Below are 21,368 nucleotides of genomic sequence, written 5' to 3'. Positions count from 1 at the left end.
CTTCCTTCCTTTCACCATTTGTATCTGCCCTTTTAAAATCTAAAGCTCAAACGAAAGCTTCCTGTGTTGCCTCAAGTGCCTTTTTCAATACCTTGAATTTTTCTTCCTTATCAGGAAGCAGTATAGATTGGTGGTTAAGTGTACAGACTGATTTGAATTCGGGCTCTGCCATTTTTTTTGTATTCGACCTTGGACAAGTGACATAACTACTGTGTGCCTCAGTTTCCTCATCTAGAAAGTAGATGCAAAATATCATAATCACATTGTAAGGTTGTTGTGGAGATTTAACAACTAAATACCTATACAGACTCTCAGAAGTATTCCCAACACATGGTTCATATTCAGTAAACGTTATGCTGGTGCTGTCACTAATATTTTTGTTAGGATTCTTGTTTTGAGAACTTTCTTAAGCTCTGTTTTCTTTAATAGCTTCAGTCCATGAAATCATATAGTGTTAGCCTGTCATGTCTTACCTATCATGTTATGAATTATTTGAAATCCAACTCTTATTCTAAAAATCATTGGTATCCATTCAACTCTACGTATATGGTTCTTCACAGGCTGTTGGGTTCTCTTAAGATGTTACATGGGTTTCCTGTGTCTCTGGATTCTCTTCAGTTCCACTTTGCCAACTGATTTCCTCCAATCAGTGTTGAACATAAATGTTTATTAGTGCCAGGAACGTATAATTTATAATGTGTGAAAACCAGGGATAGCCCATTTAAATCTTTACAGAGGACAGACAAATGGTACATGATTAAGTAGTGTGGGTATGACCAAAGGAGTGATGGAAACTGGCGATTTAGAGAGCTTGGATCCTGCTGCCAATCCACTCCCAGTAACGGTTGGTCTCTAGGTAAGTGAGCCAAGTATTGCTAGATCTTTTGGTTTTTCAAGAGAAGCTGGAAAGCCATATTTTGGTAGAGCCAGACAAAACAGTCTGTTGTTTTTCTTTTTCTTTTTCTTTTTTTTGAGATGAAATCTAGCTCTGTCACCCAGGCTGGATTGCAGTGGCTTGATCTTGGCTCACTGCAACCTCCACCTCCCGGGTTCAAGTGATTCTTCTGTCTCAGTCTCCTGAATAGGTGGGACCACAAGCATGCACCAGTATGCCTGGCTAATTTTTTGTATTTTTAGTAGAGATGAGGTTTCACCATGTTGGGCAGGCTGGTCTTGAACTCCTGACCTCGTGATCCGCCCGCCTCGGCCTCCCAAAGTGCTGGGATTACAGGCGTGAGTCACTGCGCCTGGCCAACAGTCTGTCGTTTTTCATTCAAGGGTTTTGAATGTTTTTGTTTGAAGGGTTTTATTGTTTTTTATTCTAGAATAGTATGACTGGCTCACTTGAATTTCATTGTGATTTTTATTAAATCTAGATTTACGTAACCTGTAGCATTTTTTATGTACTCACTTAAGTGTTTGCACAAGAAAGCTGTTAGAGATTTATCAAAGATAGTCAATTCATTTCATAGTGCACTTTTGTCTGTGGTAATGTTGATTTCAGACTTAAGTAACTTGGTTAACTGCCTTCTAGAGCTATGAGTATGTAGACTTGCCTAGGCTTTATGGAACAATTTTGTCTATTCTTAATAAAGATAATTTTCATCTGTATTGGGATGGTTGGGAAAATGGTTTCTTTATGATCCCCCAACCCCTTCTTTAGACCCAAATGAATTGGCAAACCTTGGATTATTTCATTGGGTGGATTATTGTGGCAAGAGTTTAGCAACATATTTCTAAAGATTACTTTCAACTACTCTGCAAATCTGAAAAACAGTCAGTGGTTGCTGAGAGACATACTATTCAAGTATCCCCGTAAACATATGTACTGCTGGAGATTGCTATTTAGTAATTTGTACTTCACATTTGCTGTTATATTTAGCTGAAAGATACTGTAATTATCATGTAAATTATGCAAATCATGCAAATCATTCAGCCTGTCCTTAAAAGTGACCTTTTGTTATTGTGTTTTTAAAAACTCAAGACAAATTGGACATGACACAAACCAACCTGTTAAAAAAATTTTAGTTCTAAACTGAAATAAATTCCACAAGGCCTTGAATCTCAGCTCCAATACAAAGAACTATTTTCCAAACGAGTTCCTTGAATATGTCAAAATGTTTACATTTCTCTCTCACAGCCTATAGCAAATAAGTGTTGGGAGCATTTATTTCTACCTGGAATTTTATGAGATAGCCATTACCAATTACCAGTTAACAGCAGATCACTTCATCCTGTCCTGTCCAGTGTGTAACTCAAAAATCTTGTAAAAAGGGCTTTATTGCTCTGACTCCTGCATTCAGAGCCAGCTTCCTGGTTGTATAATTTGTGCAGTTGCGATAGGCCCTGTGCTTAGAAGGGCCCTGTGCTTGGTTTAGTGCTCTGCTCTTGCTGTCTTGAAACTCTGAATACTTTTTGAGCAGGGACCACTGCATGTTCATTTTACACTAGGCCCCACAAATTATGTAGCTAGTCCCTGCCTGCTTCCCACTAAGTGCATCACTATTTAGCACAATAGCTCTTTCTTGAATTGCTGACCAAACTGGTTGTCTTAAAAATTTAAATCACAAGGTAATCTTGAAATAGATAGAATGCTCAAGGGGAAAAAAATGGACTTCTCTGGGTTGTGGAAAGAATGCTTGAAATTAAATGGAGGAAAATAAAAGCGTGTGACTTGGTGGAGTTGTTCATATTTGTACGCCTTACACTTTTGAAAGTTTTGTATTGAATTTCCATAGGAGTCTTGGAGTCAGAATTGCCAGAAGCTTGTGATCGCAACCTTTTGATGCCTTGTCCCCATTGTCCTTTCTCAGTATTTGCCCCATAGGTTGCTTCATTTTATACAGTGCATCCCTTGAGTCGTTCTGATTCACTGGAGTCAGACTACCTTTGGCTCTGGTTTCTTTGTTCTGGGCTGTTTTCTCTGTATTTGGCCAAGGTGAAAGTATGAGGAAGATAGTTTTCAGGTAGTAGGAGAAAGTTGCAAACAAAGCTGGAAATGTGGACATCTGATTTTAGTGCTCTGTGGCACTTTGGATGAAAACATTTAGAATACCAATTTTATCGGTTATCTATTTGAAGATTTCTGATGTTCTCTAAAATCTTACTTTACATGGAATAGGGCAGGGTAATTCTTTATTATAGCAGAGAGCAACTGGGTTGTTTTGCTCGAAATCTTTTGCTCTTAATGACTTTTAAAAATAGTTTTGATAATGCCTACTTTTAAAGTTCCAATATGTTTATATGATTTTTAATGAAAAATAGCAGTCTCTTGCCTCATCTTTCTCCAAACCAGAGTCCTATTTCCTGGAAGTAACCACACTTAAGTCTTCCAGTTGTTTCTATATATTTATTTCCATATTTCTAAACAGGATGCTTATACTGCTATTTTTTAACTTGTGATTTTAGATTTTATTTATGTCTATTGACTTCCTACTGTAAGCCATTATGTATCTCCCACTATAACTCCCTCTCTACATTTGTTATATCACAAAATTTGAATGAATCACATGATAGATGAGTACTATTGTATACATGTTGTTCATTCCAAGGCACATAATTACATTTCTTTTCTTGTAGAGCTTTTTTTTTTCTTTTTTTAACCCTGGAAAATAGGTGCCTTATTTTTTTACTTGCTTTCCTGTGTATTCATCACTAGTGTGTGCTTTAATTCTCTGAGAGTAACCATACAGCCCTTCTCAGTATGGCCCACATATCGACTAGTCTATCAGTTCCTTTTTTTTTTTTCTTGGAGACCTTCTTCCTGGAGCCCTGGTCATCCTGCTCTAATTGGCACTCTGGGCCATCCACACAGTCATCCCAGCACTTCCGTTTGGTGCCCTTCTAGACTGTGTCTTTGCTTGTTTAACTTCTTCTTTGGTGGAGCATATCTTCTAGATTCTTCCTAAGAAAGCATGAATGGGATGTAAATGTTCTGAGATCACTTGTCTGAAAACGTCTTTATTCTGCCTACATTTTTTTTTTTTTTTCTGAGACAGACTCTCGCTTTGTCGCCCAGGCTGGAGTGTAGTGGCACGATCTTGGCTCACTGCAACTTCCAGCTGCTGGGATTACAGGTGTATGCCACCACGCCAGACTAAGTTTTGTATTTTCAGTAGAGACAGGGTTTCACCATGTTAGCCCATGTTGGTCTCAAATTTCTGACCTCAAGTGATCAGCCTGCCTTCGTCTTCCAAAGTGCTGGGATTATAGGCGTGAGCCACTGTGCCCTGCCTGCCTGCATACTTTATTGACATTTTGGCTAAGTGTAAATCTGGAACTTTCCCAGATGTTTTAAGGAATTGATCCATTGTTTTCCAGCTTCCAGTGTTGGTATTAAGAAGGCCTGCACCAGGCGAATGCCTTATCCTTTATAATGACCTGTCTTCTTTGTATCTTCTTTGAGATCTTCTCTTTGTCTCCACATCCAGAAAGTGATGTGCTTTGGTGTGGATCTTTGTTCATTTATTGTGCAGAACACTTAATGGACCATATCTATATTGACATTGATGACTTTTTTTTTCTTGGAAATTGAATTGAATTACTCTTCAGATAATTTCCTTCTCTTCATTTTCTATTTTTCTGTCTCCATGTCTTTCTGGATTGCTATTATGTATTGGATCTTCTGATTTTTAAAATCTTCTTCTATATATTATCTCTGTTTTTTGGTTGTATGCTCTGGGGTAGAGTTGCTCATTTTAATGTTCTAGTGCTTCTGCTAAAATTTTTATTTATTATATGTTGAACTTCTAAAAGCTTTTAAAAAATTTCCTGAATATCCACCTGAATAATAGCACTCTGTTTTATTTCAAGGATCCAGCATATTTGTTTATCTTTGAAGATGTTAATAGTTTCCTTTTTGCAATTTTTTTTGGTACTCCTAGCATTGTGCCTGTTTCCTCTGAGTTCCTTATAATTGTTTGTTGTGGTCTTTTGTGTTAAAATATCTGGTGATCTTTGACTTCATAGTCATAATTACATGTTAGTCTACCGAAAAGTTGCTTAGAACTTGTGTATGTTACCGTGTGCATGTGTGTGTTTATATTTGCATGGTGACACTTGGCAACTGGTGACTTTGAATGGCATAACTGGTCAGGGACCTTGCCATTTCATTAGGAAACCCTCAGCTGTTAGCATATCTGTAGGTCTTTCCTCTTGAGGCTGTCAGTTTCTTCCAAAAGGGACTTTCTGATCTTCTGACTTACACAGAATTGGGAGCCTGGTCAGGGAAGAAGGCTGGCAAATATATCACTTTTAGGTATGCAGAGTTTTATTTCATCCCATTATTTCCAATAAGTGATTTACTTAACGTGTATGATGTCTCCAAGATTAGATACTTACTCATTCTCTCCAGACTTACATTGTAAATCATCAGTACACCACATGGGATAGGGATCTGGGGGGTCTTCTACAGACTTTCAACCAGTCCTCCTGTTTTTAGCTATTTCTCACACCCTTACCATCAAATATATCTGGTGCCTTTAGTTTTTAAGCCTTTTAAGGGTTCTGTGGTGTGAACTGGCCTGCTTCTCGTTGGCTTTCTTCCCTGCTTGCAGAATGGAAAAACACTTAGCAGACTGGAGAAAGAGGAAACTTAAGATAGTTACCTCTTGTCATCCACTTCCATCTTTGAGAAGTCTACAAATAAGTCTAAATTTTCTCTCCAGTCCTGTCTATGCCAAGGCTTTCTTCTATTCTTATTCTTTCACTGTCATTTTAGGGAGGATTCAAGAGGAGAGAGGTTCAATCCCCCTGCCTAGCTGGAAGACCCTTACAGCCCTTTTTCATTTCACTCTTCTCATTTCATTGTAGATTTATGAAGTTCAAAGAAAGGTTATTTGGCTAAATCACTATGTAGTTTAACCCTATTTGTGAGCTTCAAGAAGGCTGGTTTTTGTAAACCTGGAGTTAGTATGTTGACAGGTCTGTCTTTGCTCTGTAATCACCTTGGAAACGCTCCAGCTTCTTAACTTCTTTTCTTTGACTACAAGCTACCTGTTATATTAGGGATGGCACAGTCCACTTAGGCATTTACAGGTGTGGGATTATATTTCTTTTTTGTGTGGGAGTGATTGGGACTATAGATATGACTAAGCACACTCATATTATTTTGTTTTGGAAATCAGAGCTCATCAGAGTTCATCCTACCCCACCTTGTTTTGGCCTGTGCACTGTTATATTTCTCTCTCATACATCATAAAATCATCGAAAGCATGTTCTCTACAGAGAAGCAGAAAAATAGTTTAATACTGCAATTCATCTTTCTCATAGAACATGATACATTTAATATTTGTGGCTTTGTAAATTCTAAAGTTAGGCACTCGGCAATGCATTTTGTTGAGAGCCTAATGAAAACATCAAACATTTCTTGCTTAATTATTGTGTATTCATTAAACTCAAGATTAACAGTATACAAGGAAGGTTGATTCAAGTTTTGCTAATATTACACACCCTCAAACCTTCTCTTATGTTGGTTACAAGTTATTCATTAAAGCCTTTTGAAACACTTAAAAGTAGAAACGAAATTTAAAAAATAAAACTTACAAGGTTAATTATTTCTATTAACCTTGGAATGGCAATGGGTGGATGGGTGGATTGGGTAGGTGGATTAGAGGTCGTATGTCATTTGGAACATGTTATAGATAAAGAGATACTGAGTCTATATGGGGCCTTTTTTTTTTTTTTTTTTTTTTTGCTAGTTGGGGCCACATGCCTTTCTTTCCTAGATAGAATGTTTTCCTGTAGAAATGTATTAACTTGCCCATTACCTCCCCTGATGGGCTCCAAAATTGTTCAACAATGTGTATGTCCAGCAATGAGGACCATCGCTGGCACATAGAAAGAACTCAGTACGTATGTATTTATTGTATTGCTGAATGGGCAGAGAGCTGTAGTTAACAACATCTTCTGTTTGGATAGGCTGCTAGGAAAAGCATGTACTATTGAACCTGTGAGGAGCACTCTTATCCCACTTCTAACTCCTCATTTCTTCATCGGTCAGCCTGGATGTCTCTTCCTTTAGAAGCCTTCGCTGATCATTCCACTTCTTCCAAATACAGTAGATGTGTCTGCTGTGTATTTATACAACATCCTGAACTACTTAACATGCTGTTTATTTACTTGTTTGTATTCCCCATTGGAATAGGCTCTGAGAAAGCAAAGACTGTATCTGTCTTGCTTATCATTGTATCCCTGACAGCTCGCCCACTGGCTGGCTTTTAATAAGCACACCGTAAATGTTTACTTGAAATACTCATTTTTAAAATGAACAGATGAATGAATGATAGATGGATGGTGGATGGCATTGTGTAGCTAAAAATTGTATCCTGTCTCTACCTATTTTTGAAGACCATCCTTTAGTTTGTGTTTCCTGCCATGTTTGAGGGGCCTTTTTTTTTTTGTCCATAACTCTGTCTTTTATTCAAAGTAAAACACTGAACAAAAGCACATTCGATTATTGACCATGAGGTTTTTATTCTGCTGTCAGTGTCAACCTCATGTCTAAATCACCTGAGGTCAAACTTACATATATCTGGATAGCCTTTTTGATGACGATGGTAGTCTAATTTGTGTGTTATGTGCTCTTGAAATGTTTTGCTGTAAAGACACTAGAACTGAATTTTGCTTTATTGCAATGATGATGAATGTTAAAAAAAACAACTCAGTAACATTCAAACCAATTTCCAAGTTTGTTCTTCAGGCAGAGGAACTTGCACACTGACTTTTTGTAAAGGTAGCATATTTATTGTGTTGTAATTCATACACCATAAAATTCACCATTTTAAAGTTTCCAATTTAGTGGTTTTTAGTATGTTTACAGAGTCATGCAACCATCACCACAGTATCATTGCAGGATGTTTTTATCATCCCTCAAAGAAATCCAGACCCACGGGAGGCTGAAGCAGGAGAATCGCTTGAACCCGGAAGGCGGAGGTTTCAGTAAGCTGAGATAGCGCCACTGCACTCCAGCCTAGTGACAGAGCAAGACTCTGTCTCAAAAAAAAAAAAAAAAAAAAAAAGAAATCCAGACCTATTAGTAGCCACTCCCCATTCTACTTTCTGTCACTATGGATTTGCCTATTCTGGTTATTTCACATAAATAGAGTCATACATTGTATGGCCTTCTGTGTCTGGTTTCTTTTACTTAGCATGATGTTTGAAAGATTCATTCATGTTGTAACATGTATCAGTTACTTTGTTCCTTTTTATGGCTGAATAATATTCCATGGCATCCCATTTTGTTTATCAGTTGATGGATATTTGGGTTGTTTCAGTTTTTAGCTATTATGAATATTGCTCCCATGAACATCTGTGTACAAGTTTTTGTGTGGACATGTGTTTTCGGTTCTGCTGGATATATACATGAAAGTGGAATCGCTTAGTCATATAGTAACTCTGTGGGAGATTTAAGGAACTGCCAAACTGTTTTCTGAAATAGCTGCACCATTTTACATTCTTACCAACAATGTATGAGGGTTCCAGTTTCTCCATATCCTCACCAACACTTTTTATTATCCCTCTTTTTCATTATAGCCATCCAATGAGTATCTCTTTGTTGGTTGGGTTTTCTTTTCTTTTCTTTTTTTCTGAGATGGAGTCTTCCTCTGTTGCCTAGGCTGTAGTGCAGCAGTGCGATCTCGGCTCACTGCAAACTCCACCTCCCAGGTTCAAGCAATTCTTCTGCCTCAGCCTCCCGAATACCTGGGATTACAGGCATGCACCAGCACGCCTGGCTAATTTTTGTATTTTTAGTGGAGACAGGATTTCACCATGTTGGCCAGGCTGATCTCAAACCCCTGACCTCGTGATCTACCCCCTCGGCCTCCAAAAGTGCTGGGATTACAGGCGTGAGCCAGGGTTTGCTTTTCTGTAATGATCAATAAAATAGAGCACTTTTCATGTGTTTATTGACCATTCTTGTTGAAAATCAGTTGACCATAAATGTGATGACTTACTTTTGGGCTCTTGATTCTGTTCCATTAATCTGTCTTTATGTCCATATGTCCATATGTCTGTCTTTATGCCGGTACCACACTGTCTTGATTACTGTATTTTGGACTAAGTTTTGAAATACAGAAGTGTGAATCTTTCAAGTTTTGTTTCCCTCAAGAGTATTTTGGCTCTTCTGGTTCTCTTGCATTTCCATATGAATTTTAGGATCAACTTGTCAATGATACAAAAACAAAGCAGCTAGAACTTTTGATAGAGATTGAGTTGAATCTGTTGTGCTCACTGGCGTTTGGCTGAAACTTAAGCTTGTTACCTCTTTTGGACTAGTTGCATGGACCTCATTTTGAGCATGTAGATGTGATGTTATCAGGATTTGGTTATTAACTTTAGATTACAAATGTTTGGGAACTTAAACATGTTATTCACAGCCAGGTGTGGTGGCTCACGCCTCTAATCCCAGCACTTTGGGAGGCTGAGGTGGGTGGATCACCTGAGTTCTGGAGTTTGAGACTAGCCTGACCAATATGGTGAAACCCTGTCTCTGCTAAAAATACAAAAAATTAGCTGGGCATGGTGGTAGGTGCCTTTAGTCCCAGCTACTCAGGAGGCTGAGACAGAAGAATTGGTTGCTTGAACACAGGAGGCGGAGGTTGCAGTGAGCTGAGATCGTGCCACTGCACTCCAGCCTGGGCAACAGAGCAATACTCCATCTCAAAAAAAAAAAAAAAAGTTATTCACATATAACATACATACAGAAATAATCAATGTTCACTTCGTTGGCTATTTACAGAGTGAGCACACCTACGTAACAAGAGTCTGGATCTAAAAAGGACCATTGCCAGTATCATTGAGACTTTTTGATGTTTGCTTTGATTCAGGTTTTTTCATTTTCCTAGATGTTCTAGTAGAGCTGAAGGCTTATCCTTTTTTTTTTTTTTTTTTTTTTTAAAAGACCGAATCTTGCTCTATGGCCCAGGCTGGAATGCAATGGCGCGATCGCAGCTCACTGTAACCTCTGCCTCCCGGGTTCAAGTGATTCTCCTGCCTCAGCCTTCTGAGTAGCTGGGATTACAGGTGCCCGCCACCACACCTGGCTAATTTTTGTATTTTTACTAGAGACGGGGTTTCACCATGTTGGCCAGGCTGGATTTAAACTCCTGACCTCAGGTGATCCGCCTGCCTTGGCCTCCCCAGGTGCTGGGATTACAGGCATGAGTCACCACGTGCAGTCAGCTTATTTTAACTGCATATTTGGAATATCAGTAGGTAGCATAGTGCAGTGGTTGAGCTACGGACTTTTGTCCTCAACTGCTGGGGTTCAAATTCTAGCTTTACCACGTATTAGCTGTGAGACCGTGGGCACGTTACTTAACCCTATGTGCCCCAGTTTCCTCCTCTGTAAAAGGGGGACAAAACTACCTCATTGGGAGGATTAATATGTAGATTGCTTGGAAAATTGCCTGATGATCACAGTAAGTGCCATATGTGTATTAGCTATTATTCATATTATTACTTTTATTGTTGTTATTTTGTATTTGTATTTCTTTAGTGGAATATAAGCTCCTTGGTCTGACTTGTTTATCATGATATACCCAAAGACTAGCACTGTGCCTGGCACATAATAGATATTCAACACATTTTTTGAGGAAGGAAGGAGGGGATTTTAAATAATAGAATTCCTAAATCCTTTTCTGAAACTGCCTTTGACAGCTATAATGTCTTTCATTTACAACAGCTTCTGGAGCTATTTGACAGCGAAGACCCTCGGGAACGGGACTACTTAAAAACAGTCTTACACAGAATTTATGGCAAGTTTCTTGGTCTTAGAGCATTTATCCGAAAACAGATTAACAATATTTTTCTAAGGTAAGTGGAGTGTGATGGGGGAAGAAGGAGAAGCAAAGTTGGTGTTTTTATGGAAGTATTAAGTAAATCTCAAATATCTGAAAACAGTGTACTGACTTCTCTTTCTCCCTTTCTGCCTGCCTGCCTTCATTCTACTGACTCTCCTGCCTCTCCCTCTACCCCCTCCCCGCTCCTCTCCTCCCCCATCTTCTCCTCTCCTTCCCCATCTTCTCCTCCCACCCTCCTCTTCCTCCTCTTTTCCTCTTCCTCTCCCTCCTCCCCCACTCCTTCTCTATCCCTCCTCTCCCCCTACTTTCCCCCTCCTCTTCCCTCTCCCCTGCTTTTCTCCCCCCCTTCTCCTCCTCCCCCATCTCCTCCTCCTCTCCTCCTTTCCTCTCCTCTCTCCTCCTCCTCCTTTATCCCCTGTCCTCCTCCTTTCTCCCTCCCTCTCCTCCTCTCCTCCCTGCTCTCCTCCTCTCCTGCCCCCTCCCCCTTCTCCTCTTTTCTCCCTCTCCTCCTCTCTTCCCCCCACCTGTCCATCCCCCATCTTCCCCCTCCCCTCCTCTCTTCCCCACTTCTCCTCTCCTCCCCCCCTCCTCTTTTCCCTCTCTTTCTCTCCCTCCCCCTTCTCCTCCTCTTCTCCTCCCTCTCCTCCTCTCTTCCCCCATCCCTCCCCCATCTCCTCCTCTCTTCCCCCTCCTCCTCCCTTCTCCCTCTGCTCCTCCTCCCTTCCACCCTCTCCTCCTCTCCTCTCCCCTCTTCTCCCCTCTCTCCTCCTCTCTTCCGTCCTCTCCTCCCCCTCTCTCCCCATCTTCTCCTCCCTCTCCTCTCTTCCCCCATCTCTCCCCCATCTCTCCTCCTCTCCTCCATCTCTCCTCCTCTCTTCCCTCCTCTCCTCCTCTCTTCCCTCCTCTCCTCCTCTCTTCCCTCCTTTCCTCCTCCTGTCCTCCTCGTCTCCTCCTCCTCTCTTCCCCCCTCCTCCTCCTCCTCCTCTCTCCCCCCTCCTCCTCCTCCTCTCTCCCCCTCCTCCTCCTCCTCTCTCCCCCCTCCTCCTCCCCCTCTCTTCCCCCTCCTCCTCCCTCTCCTCCCCCTTGTCCTCCCTCTCCTCTCTTCCCTGTGCTCCTCCTCCTCCTCCCCCTTCTCCTCCCCCTCTTCTCCTCCCCCTCCTCCTCCTCTTTTTATGCCTTCCTTCTCCTTCTCCTCTCCTCCTCTCTTCCCCCCATCTCTCCCCCATCTCCTCCTCTCTTCCCCCCTCCTCCTCCCTTCTCCCTCTGCTCCTCCTCCCTTCCACCCTCTCTCCTCTCCTCCCCCCTCTTCTCCCCTCTCTCCTCCTCTCTTCCCTCCTCTCCTCCCCCCTCTTCTCCCCTCTCCTCCTCTCTTCCCTACTCTCCTCCCCCTCTCTCCCCATCTTCTCCTCCCTCTCCTCTCTTCCCCCATCTCTCCCCCATCTCTCCTCCTCTCCTCCATCTCTCCTCCTCTCTTCCCTCCTCTCCTCCTCTCTTCCCTCCTCTCCTCCTCTCTTCCCTCCTCTCCTCCTCCTCTCTTCCCCCCTCCTCCTCCTTCTCTCTCCCCCCCTCCTCCCCCTCTCTTCCCCCTTGTCCTCCCTCTCCTCCTCTCTTCCCCGCTCTCCTCCTTCTCCTCTTCTTCTCTTCCTCCTCCCGCTTCTCCTCTTCCTCTTCTCCTCCCCCTCCTCCTCTTTTTATCCCTTCCTTCTCCTCCTCCTCTCCTCCTTTCTCCTCCCCTTTCTCCTCTTCTCTCAGGTTTGTTTATGAAACAGAACACTTCAATGGTGTAGCTGAACTGCTGGAGATACTAGGAAGGTGAGCACAGTTTTTCTAATTGCTAATCTCAGATGAATATTATTTTAAAAATTAGGTTCAGGTGGCACCAAGAGATGCTCACCTAGTTCTCTTGCTGTATGTACATTGGGTCTCTCTCATTTGTGCCTGTTAGCATATTTTCCAGCTGACTCTACAAGACACAATTTCCTGTTCCCCTTGTTCCACAAGTATGCATTGCCATTTCCACTGGAATGACTGAAAGAGCTGACAGTTCATTCATTACTAGAAAGATGGTACATCTAATTGTGGTCAGGCTAGTTACTCCAAAACATCTTATTCTCATTAGTTTTTAGGCTATCTGGTCCTTTGCCTTATCTGTTGAAAGCAAGTTTATAATAAATTGGAAAGATTGCCATTTTCAAAGGAGTTGTGTATCCAGGTATAGTCCTTGAACAGCTGCAGCCTGGAGTAGTGGAATGAATTGGAAAGAGCTGTGGTGTAAGTTTCTACACACAAGGGAGGATAATGTAGCTGGACAATATGATTACTTAATCTTTTCTCCTAATATGAAGAGGAAAAGAAGGTGGAGTCACATGGCTTTCTCTCAGTGATTTCCCTAGGCTGGGCAGAGGTTTCAGGAATGAGAAGGAATGATGTCTGGAAATGGAAAAGGTCATATTTAAGGCGGAAGCAAGCAAGGCGGGCCATTATTTGGAGAAGGAAAAGGGAGGGAAAATAAAGAGTTTTGATAAAGAGCTTTTGGAAACCATTTGACTAATTTTAGGAGCACAGGAGCCTTTGTTGGGTGACCAGAAGCAAATTTTCTTCTCTTAAATTTCCTTCCAACTTATTGTATTCCTTGAAGTCATTAAGAAATCCTGGCTGGGTGTGGTGGCTCACGCCTATTATTCCAGCACTTTGGGAGGCCAAGGTGGGCGGATCACTTGCAGTTAAGAGTTCTAGACCAGTCTGGACAATATGGTGAAACTCCTTCTCTACTGAAAATACAAAAAAATTAGCCAGGCATGGTGGTGGGTGCTTGTAATCCCAGCTACTTGGGAGGCTGAGGCATGGGAATAGCTTGAATCCCAGAGGCGAAGGTTGCAGTGAGCTGAGATTGGGCCACTGCACTCCAGCCTGGGCAACAGAGCAAGATGACTCTGTCTCAAAAAAAAAAAAAAAAAAAAAAAAAGGAAATTCTGAATGCCACTGGGGTGGGTATTATGTTGTTTTGTACAAACAACTTGATTAAGTTTAATTAATATCACAAGAACAGTTTGTCTCAGTTTAACTTGTGGTAACATTGCTAATTTGTGTCTCTTTTTTCTCCCTAGTATTATCAATGGCTTTGCTTTACCTCTTAAGGCAGAACACAAACAGTTTCTGGTGAAAGTATTGATCCCTTTACACACTGTCAGGAGCTTATCACTCTTCCATGCACAGGTAGGAGGATTTTGTACAACTACTTTTAGAAGCAAAATAAAAAGTTTGCAAACTCATTGTTTTTTTGATATTGATATAGCCTTCATTTTGTTTTTTTGTTTTTTTTTTTTTTTTGAGACGGCGTCTTGCTCTGTTGCCCAGGCTGGAGTGCAGTGGCACAGTCTTGGCTCACTGCAGCCTCCACCTCCCGGGTTCAAGCGATTCTTCTGCCTCAGCCTCCTGAGTAGTTGTGACTACAAGCGCACACCACCATGCACAGCTAATTTCTGTATTTTTAGTAGAGATGGGGTTTTACCATGTTGGCCAAGATGGTCTGGGTCTTCTGACCTCGTGATCCGCCCACCTTGGCCTCCCAAAGTGCTGGGATTACAGAGGTGTGAGCCACGGCGCCGGGCCTATCGCCTTCATTCCTAAAGGAAAGAGACTTAACTTAAGTTTAAAATACTCCCCGAGGGAAATAAAAATGTATGCATTTTTTTCTATGCACAGTAGAATCATGGAAATATTTTTAAAGAGGGAGGAGCCCTTGTTTGGTCATTTTATTTTACAGAGAACTTAGATGACTTTCCCAAGTGCACACAATAACATACTGAACCTATTACATATAATAAAATGCACAGGAGCTTAGCAGATGTAGATCTTTGGACTATGTAATCATGTTTTAATGTTCTTGAATATTTTGTTCCATCCTACTTTGCGTTAGTCTATCAGTTGCCCTTTTTGCCTCCTGTTCTAGGTCACTCACCATGTCTTTATCACTTTCTACACACAAGCACTCTCACAAGTAAACAAATCAATCAGTATTTTCACATTTTTTTTTCCTTTAAGCCTTCGTCACTTTAAAAAGCATACCCTGTCTTGTCCCCATTCTAATTTTTGTGCTAACACTGCCTTGCATGGTCACCATGTCACTGGGGGTAGATAAATTATTGGGTAGTATTTTAAATTTTGGATAGGAAGATTTTAAATACCGCCAGACTCTGACTCCCTCTTCCCCCCATTGGGAAGGTTTTGAGTTTGCATAAAAACGTGACACATTTTTCTAAGCACTGTTCCTCTTTAAATGTGAAATTCTGTATTTCGAGGAAAAATTAATCCATATGTTTCTAATTTAGAACACCATCAAAATGTTCTTTTGCGAGGGTGGTTTTCTTGTCCAAGAATCTTTACAAGCCCTTTTACAAATCTTGCCTTTGGTTTTTGAAATGGGATATCATATTTCATGATTATTATTTTAAACAATCTTACTTAGATGTGTTAGTACCAGATGTAGAACTATTGTTACATTTCTCCAGGTTCTGACTGGCAGGTACAACCTTTTATCTCCTCGTGAAACTGCTTTAGTTTGCATGTGCCATTTCAGGCAATTGGCAAAGTTTTTATTATATTAAGTGCTTACTTCCCATAGAGGACTCTTGTGGAACTACAGTAAAACTCAGTACTGTTGATATTAGCAAAGAGAGAAAGGAAGCCCCTGAGATGTAGCTCAAAGTGTATGTAGGTGAGATAATTCCACAATATGCTGAGTGTGATGTCTCACTCACCTCTGCTTTTCATTAGCTGCATATTTCATGTCCTAATACTCTTTTTTAAAGAAAAGTTCCCTGGAGCCTTGTTAATATTAGTCTTTGGCTTGAAAAAGTAGTTTCTTATTTTACTTTATATAGATTTTATGATAATTAAAATGAATTGAATGTGAAGTTATTAAAACCAATCTGGAAACCTTTTAGGAAGTTTTAATAGTGTATCTTTTGAGCCCTTACTGTATAGAATTTAAAATTTTGCCTTTTGTTTTATTTTTTACTCAGCTGGCATATTGTATAGTACAGTTTCTGGAGAAAGATCCTTCACTCACAGAACCAGTAAGTCTTTTTTCCATAATTTCAAAAACTTAAGAAAAATTACCTTTCCCAGAAGTATATATGAAAAAATTAAATGCCATTTGTTTTTCTCCTTTTCATTTTAGGTTATTAGGGGGTTAATGAAATTTTGGCCTAAAACATGTAGTCAAAAAGAGGTAAGTGCTTACTGTCAGAGAGTGTTCATAGCTTACTGAATATTTTGCTGAGTGCCAAGGATTGGGCTAAGCATGTATAAAACTGCATCATCAGGGCTGGGCGCAGTGGCTCACGCCTGTAATCCCAGCACTTTGGGAGGCCGAGGCGGGCAGATCACCTGAGGTCAGGAGTTCGAGACCAGCCTGACCAACATGGAGAAACCCCATCTCTACTAAAAATACAAAATTATCCAGGCGTGGTGGCGCATGCCTGTAATCCCAGCTACCCGGGAGGCTGAGGCAGGAGAATCGCTTGAACCCGGGACGCAGAAGTTTGCAGTGAGCCGAGATAGTGCCATTGCACTCCAGCCTGGGCAACAAGAGTGAACTCTGTCTCAAAAACAAAACAAAACAAAACAAAACAAAACTGCATCATCTCATTTAAACCTCATTGTAACTCTATAAGGCAGGGCTGTCAAAACTCGTTTTACTAGTTATGAAACTGTAGAGAGGTTAAATAGCCTGCCCCAGTACACTAAGTAAGTACAGATGATTAGGCCAGAACTCGCCTCCTTGACTCCTAAACCCTGGCTTTTTATTCACTGTGCTCTTCAGCCTCGCTAAGCCCAGGCCAGGCCCCAATCAGGTGTCCAGTTGTCTAGCTTTGTTGATGTTCCCTTCCGAGTGGCCCCCTTCATAATATGAAGGTTTTGCTGTCACTGTACATAGATGCTAGAGCAGCCTGCCCAAATACTCATTTTAAAGCATAGTATAGGTGGATCTTGCTGTGTCATCTTAGAATAGACAACAGACCTTTAGTTTCAGCCATTCACAAATGACCCTGGGGGGTTCAGACCTACAATCATTTGTACCTTTGCTGAGAACTCACCAGGCACGTACTACTTTGTGAGGTTGTTATGGGGTAGTGCATGAGTTTCTTAGCTGGAGTTGAGCCTAACTGAGCACCAGATCTGCAGCCATTCTTCTGGAAGGTTAGCAACCATGTGGAAAATGGCTCAAAAGATCAGCTGTTAGTTTTATATTTGGTTAAAACTTTGGGAGAAATTCCATATACATATTAACAAATGGCAAGGGTCTACTGTATTTTACTTCTGGCAGAAACGCCTTCCTTCTCAAATCAGCTTCAATTCTCCAAACTCTATTTTAATTTCAGAAAGTCATTTAATTTCTTAAAATCTGTTAGATAAAATTGAACTGTGCATTGCTACCCAGATACATCTCAAAATATGAAGGCATTGTTATTTTTCATATTTTGATTGCTCACTTTATTTTTTTCAAAGTATTTTTTCGTAGCTAAATACGTAAACTGGTTTTTATTTATCTGTCATTTTCCAATTATATTTAAAACAATTGACTCTACTGCAGATTTGGCTCCATATTGTGATCTAAAAACTCTGTTACTTGCGGCACCCGGTGCTGAGTTCACAAGATTCACTGTGCTTTATAGAGAGCAAGCGTGTGTGTGTGTGTCGAGAATGCGTCAGTGCATGCTCATGGGTTTGAAGTGGCACCTGCATGTGGGTGAGTCTGCTCATTTGTGTTTCTTGAACTTTTTGTTGTATTAATGAGTGCGTTCTAGAGCATTGAGCATGTAGCAGGGGCTATACGTATTTGGCAAATAACCACATTTGAACTTTTGCTCTTCCATTTAGGAGGGCCACCTTCTCATTGTTTTTTTAAAAAAAAAGTGTTGTGGAAAGAGAGCTGGATTACTAATAATAGAGAGGAAGGCCCTACGGGGTCAGTTTTGCTTCTCAGGGGCCGGTGCAGTGTGTGAGTGTCCCTCGTTCTATGTAATATATATACCAAGTAGAGTATTTTTTCCAAGTATGTAGAATTTTTCCAAGTACCCTATGGTGAATTCTTTGTGGAACGAACATCTTCTAACATGGGATAATGACTGGTTCATGTATGTTTTGTTTTATGTGTAAATTTTTCTTAAAATAGTCCAAACTCTCATTAATCCTCCTTGTTCTTATGGATTTTTTTTCATGATGTGCCTCACATCTTGTATTTTGCTTGTACTTACAGGTCATGTTCCTTGGGGAACTGGAAGAAATATTGGATGTGATTGAACCTTCACAATTTGTTAAAATCCAAGAACCTTTGTTTAAACAAATCGCCAAGTGTGTATCTAGCCCCCATTTTCAGGTTAGTAATAAAGAGGACATGAGCCAGGGAGCATGAGTTATTTTGCTTAAATTTTATTTGTTTCAAAAGCAATGTAATGGACCCTAGCTACCTATTGTTTATTTGCTATCCCCTCACATGATGATAATTTTAATAGTGGCCAGCTTATCTTGAGCACTTGCTGCCTAACAGCCACAGTAATGGTGCTTTCTCTCCAGTAACTTTAATTCTCCTAACACCCTGCAAGGAGGGCATTATGTTTTTTTTTAAAGACATACAGATGTGAACACTGAAGCTCAAAGTAGTCAAAAGTATTTCAGATAATTTCTAAATAAGTGGGCTGGTGAGGTTTCTCTAGTGTGTAAGAGAGAATGCCAAATAATGTTTAGGGGGAAAAGGAGAAAACCTAATATTCCTTACTATGCTAGATACTTTAGGTACATTATTTATAAATGTCCCATTATCCTCTGAAGCTTTTCTAGATGAAAAAAAAAAATGAGGCTTGGAGAACAATTTACTATAGGTCCCAAGTTAATAGAGAGTAGAGTCAAATTTTGATCTTTGGTGTAGCTGCTTGCTAAAGCCAGTGACCTTCCCATAGCACTGCTCTGCCTCCTCGTGGCCACTCGGGGCAACACTTTTCTTTCTTGGGGCCATGGCTGCAGTGCTGTGGAACCCACACAGGAGGGAAGAAGGGTAAACTGGGGGAGCACACTGGGGGGTTTGATTCTTTGGCTGTCTCACCTAAGGCCCGTTTCATAAACCTAGACTCTGCCTATTGATTGGAAGAGATTGTTCAGACTGTGGTTCTTAGCGCAGAACCAGACCTCTAACGGTGTCATTTGATGGCGGACTTTTTCCCTAAGCTGTCAACTATGCTGTATAGTTAGAGACACTAGCTGCTGCTGTTGTTTTGATTTCTGACCAAAAGACATGTTAATATGTTAAAGCAGTGACTTTATGGCAGTCTAGCAGTTGTACCACAAAGCAAGAAAAAAGAAGGTAGAAATCATGACAAGCCTGAATAAAAATGGAAAAATTACAGAACAGTATATAGATATTTTGATACCACCTAGGGCCTTTAGTGCTCACACATCTGGATTGTTTACCTTATTTTTTTCAGTTTTCAGCAGGATGTTTGGCATTATGGAGGTCAAGGAACAAGTATCTTTTTGAAAATGAGCATCATCGGCTGGGCGCAGTGGCTCATGCCTGTGATCCCAGCACTTTGGGAGGCCGAGGCGGGTGGATCATGAGGTCAGGAGTTCGCGACCAGCCTTGCCACCATGGTGAAACCCTGTCTCTATTAAAAATACAAAAATTAGCTGGACGTGGTGGCGGGCGCCTGTAATCCCAACTACTCGGGAAACTGAGGCAGGAGAATCGCTTGAAACTGGAAGGCAGAGATTGCAGTGAGCCGAGATCGTGCCATTGTACTCCAGCCTGGGCAACAAGAGCGAAACTCCATCTAAAAAAAAAAAAAAAGAAAGAAAAAAGAAAGGAAAAAAAAAAAAAAAGAGCATCACCAGAAAGGCCTAAGCGATACTCAGAAGCTTAGAAAAGAGAGGCCATGTCTTGGTCAGCTCGGGCTGCCATAACATAACACCATAGACTGGCGACTTAAACGACATTTATTTTCTCACAGCCCTGGAGGCCAGAAGTTTGAGATCAGGATGACAGCATGGTTGGTTTCTGGTGAGATCCTGCTTTCTGGCATGCAGATGGCCTTCTTCTTGCTGTATGCTCACGTGGCCTTTCCTGGCATGTGCATACAGAGAGAGGCAATCTCACTCTCTTCCTCTTCTTATAAGGCCCCTGTATTATCTGGTTAGGACCTCACCCTTATGAGCTCATGTAACCTTAATTACCTCCTAAAAGTTTTGTGTCCAAATATAGTCACGTTGGGGATTAGGACTTCAACATATGAATTGTGGAGGGGACACAATTCAATTTGTCGAAGAAAGAAAAAAGGATTTTAAATTATTTGGCAGAAGTAAAATTGAGAACAAAGGGAAGAGGCTCTTATTTATTAAGTGTTCATTAATAAATGTTTGCTGGTTCATCCACAAACATTTATTAATGAATTTGCTGGTTCATCCATTTATTGAGTGGCCACCCTATGTAGCCAGGCACTTTTCATTGCTTGCTTCAGGTATGGCATTAGGATCTGAGGTCTGCACGCTGGTGACACTGCCTCTGTGTGTGCAGAAGGACAGTGGATCCCAGGAAAGTAGTGGCTCTGTCCTATTGTCAGACACAGTAATTTTTAACTTTGCATAAACAATACCTTTCCTCTTTAAGGGGCTGGATACATACTTTTATTAGTGGGTTTACATATTAAAATGGATATATAAGAGATTAAGGAAGTTGTTAGAGTTAAATGGCAGGTAAATATTGGATTCTGGAGGAATGTCCAAAGAGACCATGGGAGGATGCCAGTAAAGAAGGAGGCACCTAGGATTTTCCTCTAACCAGTTAGAATGTTCAGAACAGCCTCATTCTTACTCCTTTTTTTCTCCCTCTCCTTGCCTCCTGCTTTATCTGTGTCAGCTACCTCATTTGCTTTGATGATTCCCAAACACATTGTCCTCGTCCATGCCTCTGTCCTCCTTTCCTTAATGCCCTCTACCTGGAATGCCCTTTCCTTCTTCCTTCGAAGCCGAGCTTAAATGCCACTTGCCTATGTTACATTTCTTTCTTCTTTTTTTTTTTTTTTGAGATGGAGTCTTGCTGTATTGCCCAGGCTGCAGTGCAGTGGTACAGTCACAGTTCACTGCAGCATCTGCCTCCCGGGTTCAAGCGATTCTTGTGCCTCAGCCTCCCGAGTAGCTGGGACCACAGGCACGCCCCACCATGCCCAGCTAATTTTTATGTTTTTAGTAGAGATGGGGGTTTTACCATGTTGGCCAGACTGGTCTCGAACTCCTGACCTCAAATGATCCACCCACCTTGGCCTCCCAAAGTGCTGAGATTACAGGCATGAGCCACCACACCCAGCCCCACCTATGTTACATTTCTGCCACCCTTCTGTTTCCCAAGTCATCTGGATTGTTGATTCTGCTCTTTTCCCCTCCTTCCCCTGACACTTTATTCATGTATCTGATATAGCATCTGTCACAGTTTACATTGGATAGGCTTGTAGATGCCCCTTCTCCCACCAGTGTGCGAACTCTTTAGGGATAACAGAGTAAAGAGGTTAAGAA

The 21,368-nt window shown here is 41.1% G+C and overlaps 1 protein-coding gene across 3 annotated transcripts in view; it reads left to right on the top strand.

Annotated features, from left to right (window-relative positions):
* PPP2R5E (protein phosphatase 2 regulatory subunit B'epsilon) overlaps window positions 1-21,368 on the top strand; it is a 170,914-nt gene that overhangs the window by 137,023 nt on the left and 12,523 nt on the right. For all 3 annotated transcript variants that reach the window (XM_055362003.2, XM_055362002.2, XM_055362004.2), the window contains 6 exons: window positions 10,685-10,815; window positions 12,555-12,614; window positions 13,910-14,018; window positions 15,827-15,880; window positions 15,985-16,035; window positions 18,067-18,186. In XM_055362003.2, coding sequence (XP_055217978.1) covers window positions 10,685-10,815; window positions 12,555-12,614; window positions 13,910-14,018; window positions 15,827-15,880; window positions 15,985-16,035; window positions 18,067-18,186 — 525 coding nt within the window. The remainder of the gene's footprint in view (window positions 1-10,684; window positions 10,816-12,554; window positions 12,615-13,909; window positions 14,019-15,826; window positions 15,881-15,984; window positions 16,036-18,066; window positions 18,187-21,368) is intronic.

The sequence above is a fragment of the Gorilla gorilla genome, chromosome 15 (genome assembly GCF_029281585.2).
Source record: "Gorilla gorilla gorilla isolate KB3781 chromosome 15, NHGRI_mGorGor1-v2.1_pri, whole genome shotgun sequence".
Lineage (NCBI taxonomy): Eukaryota > Metazoa > Chordata > Mammalia > Primates > Hominidae > Gorilla > Gorilla gorilla.
This window is presented reverse-complemented; position numbering and strand designations above follow the sequence as displayed.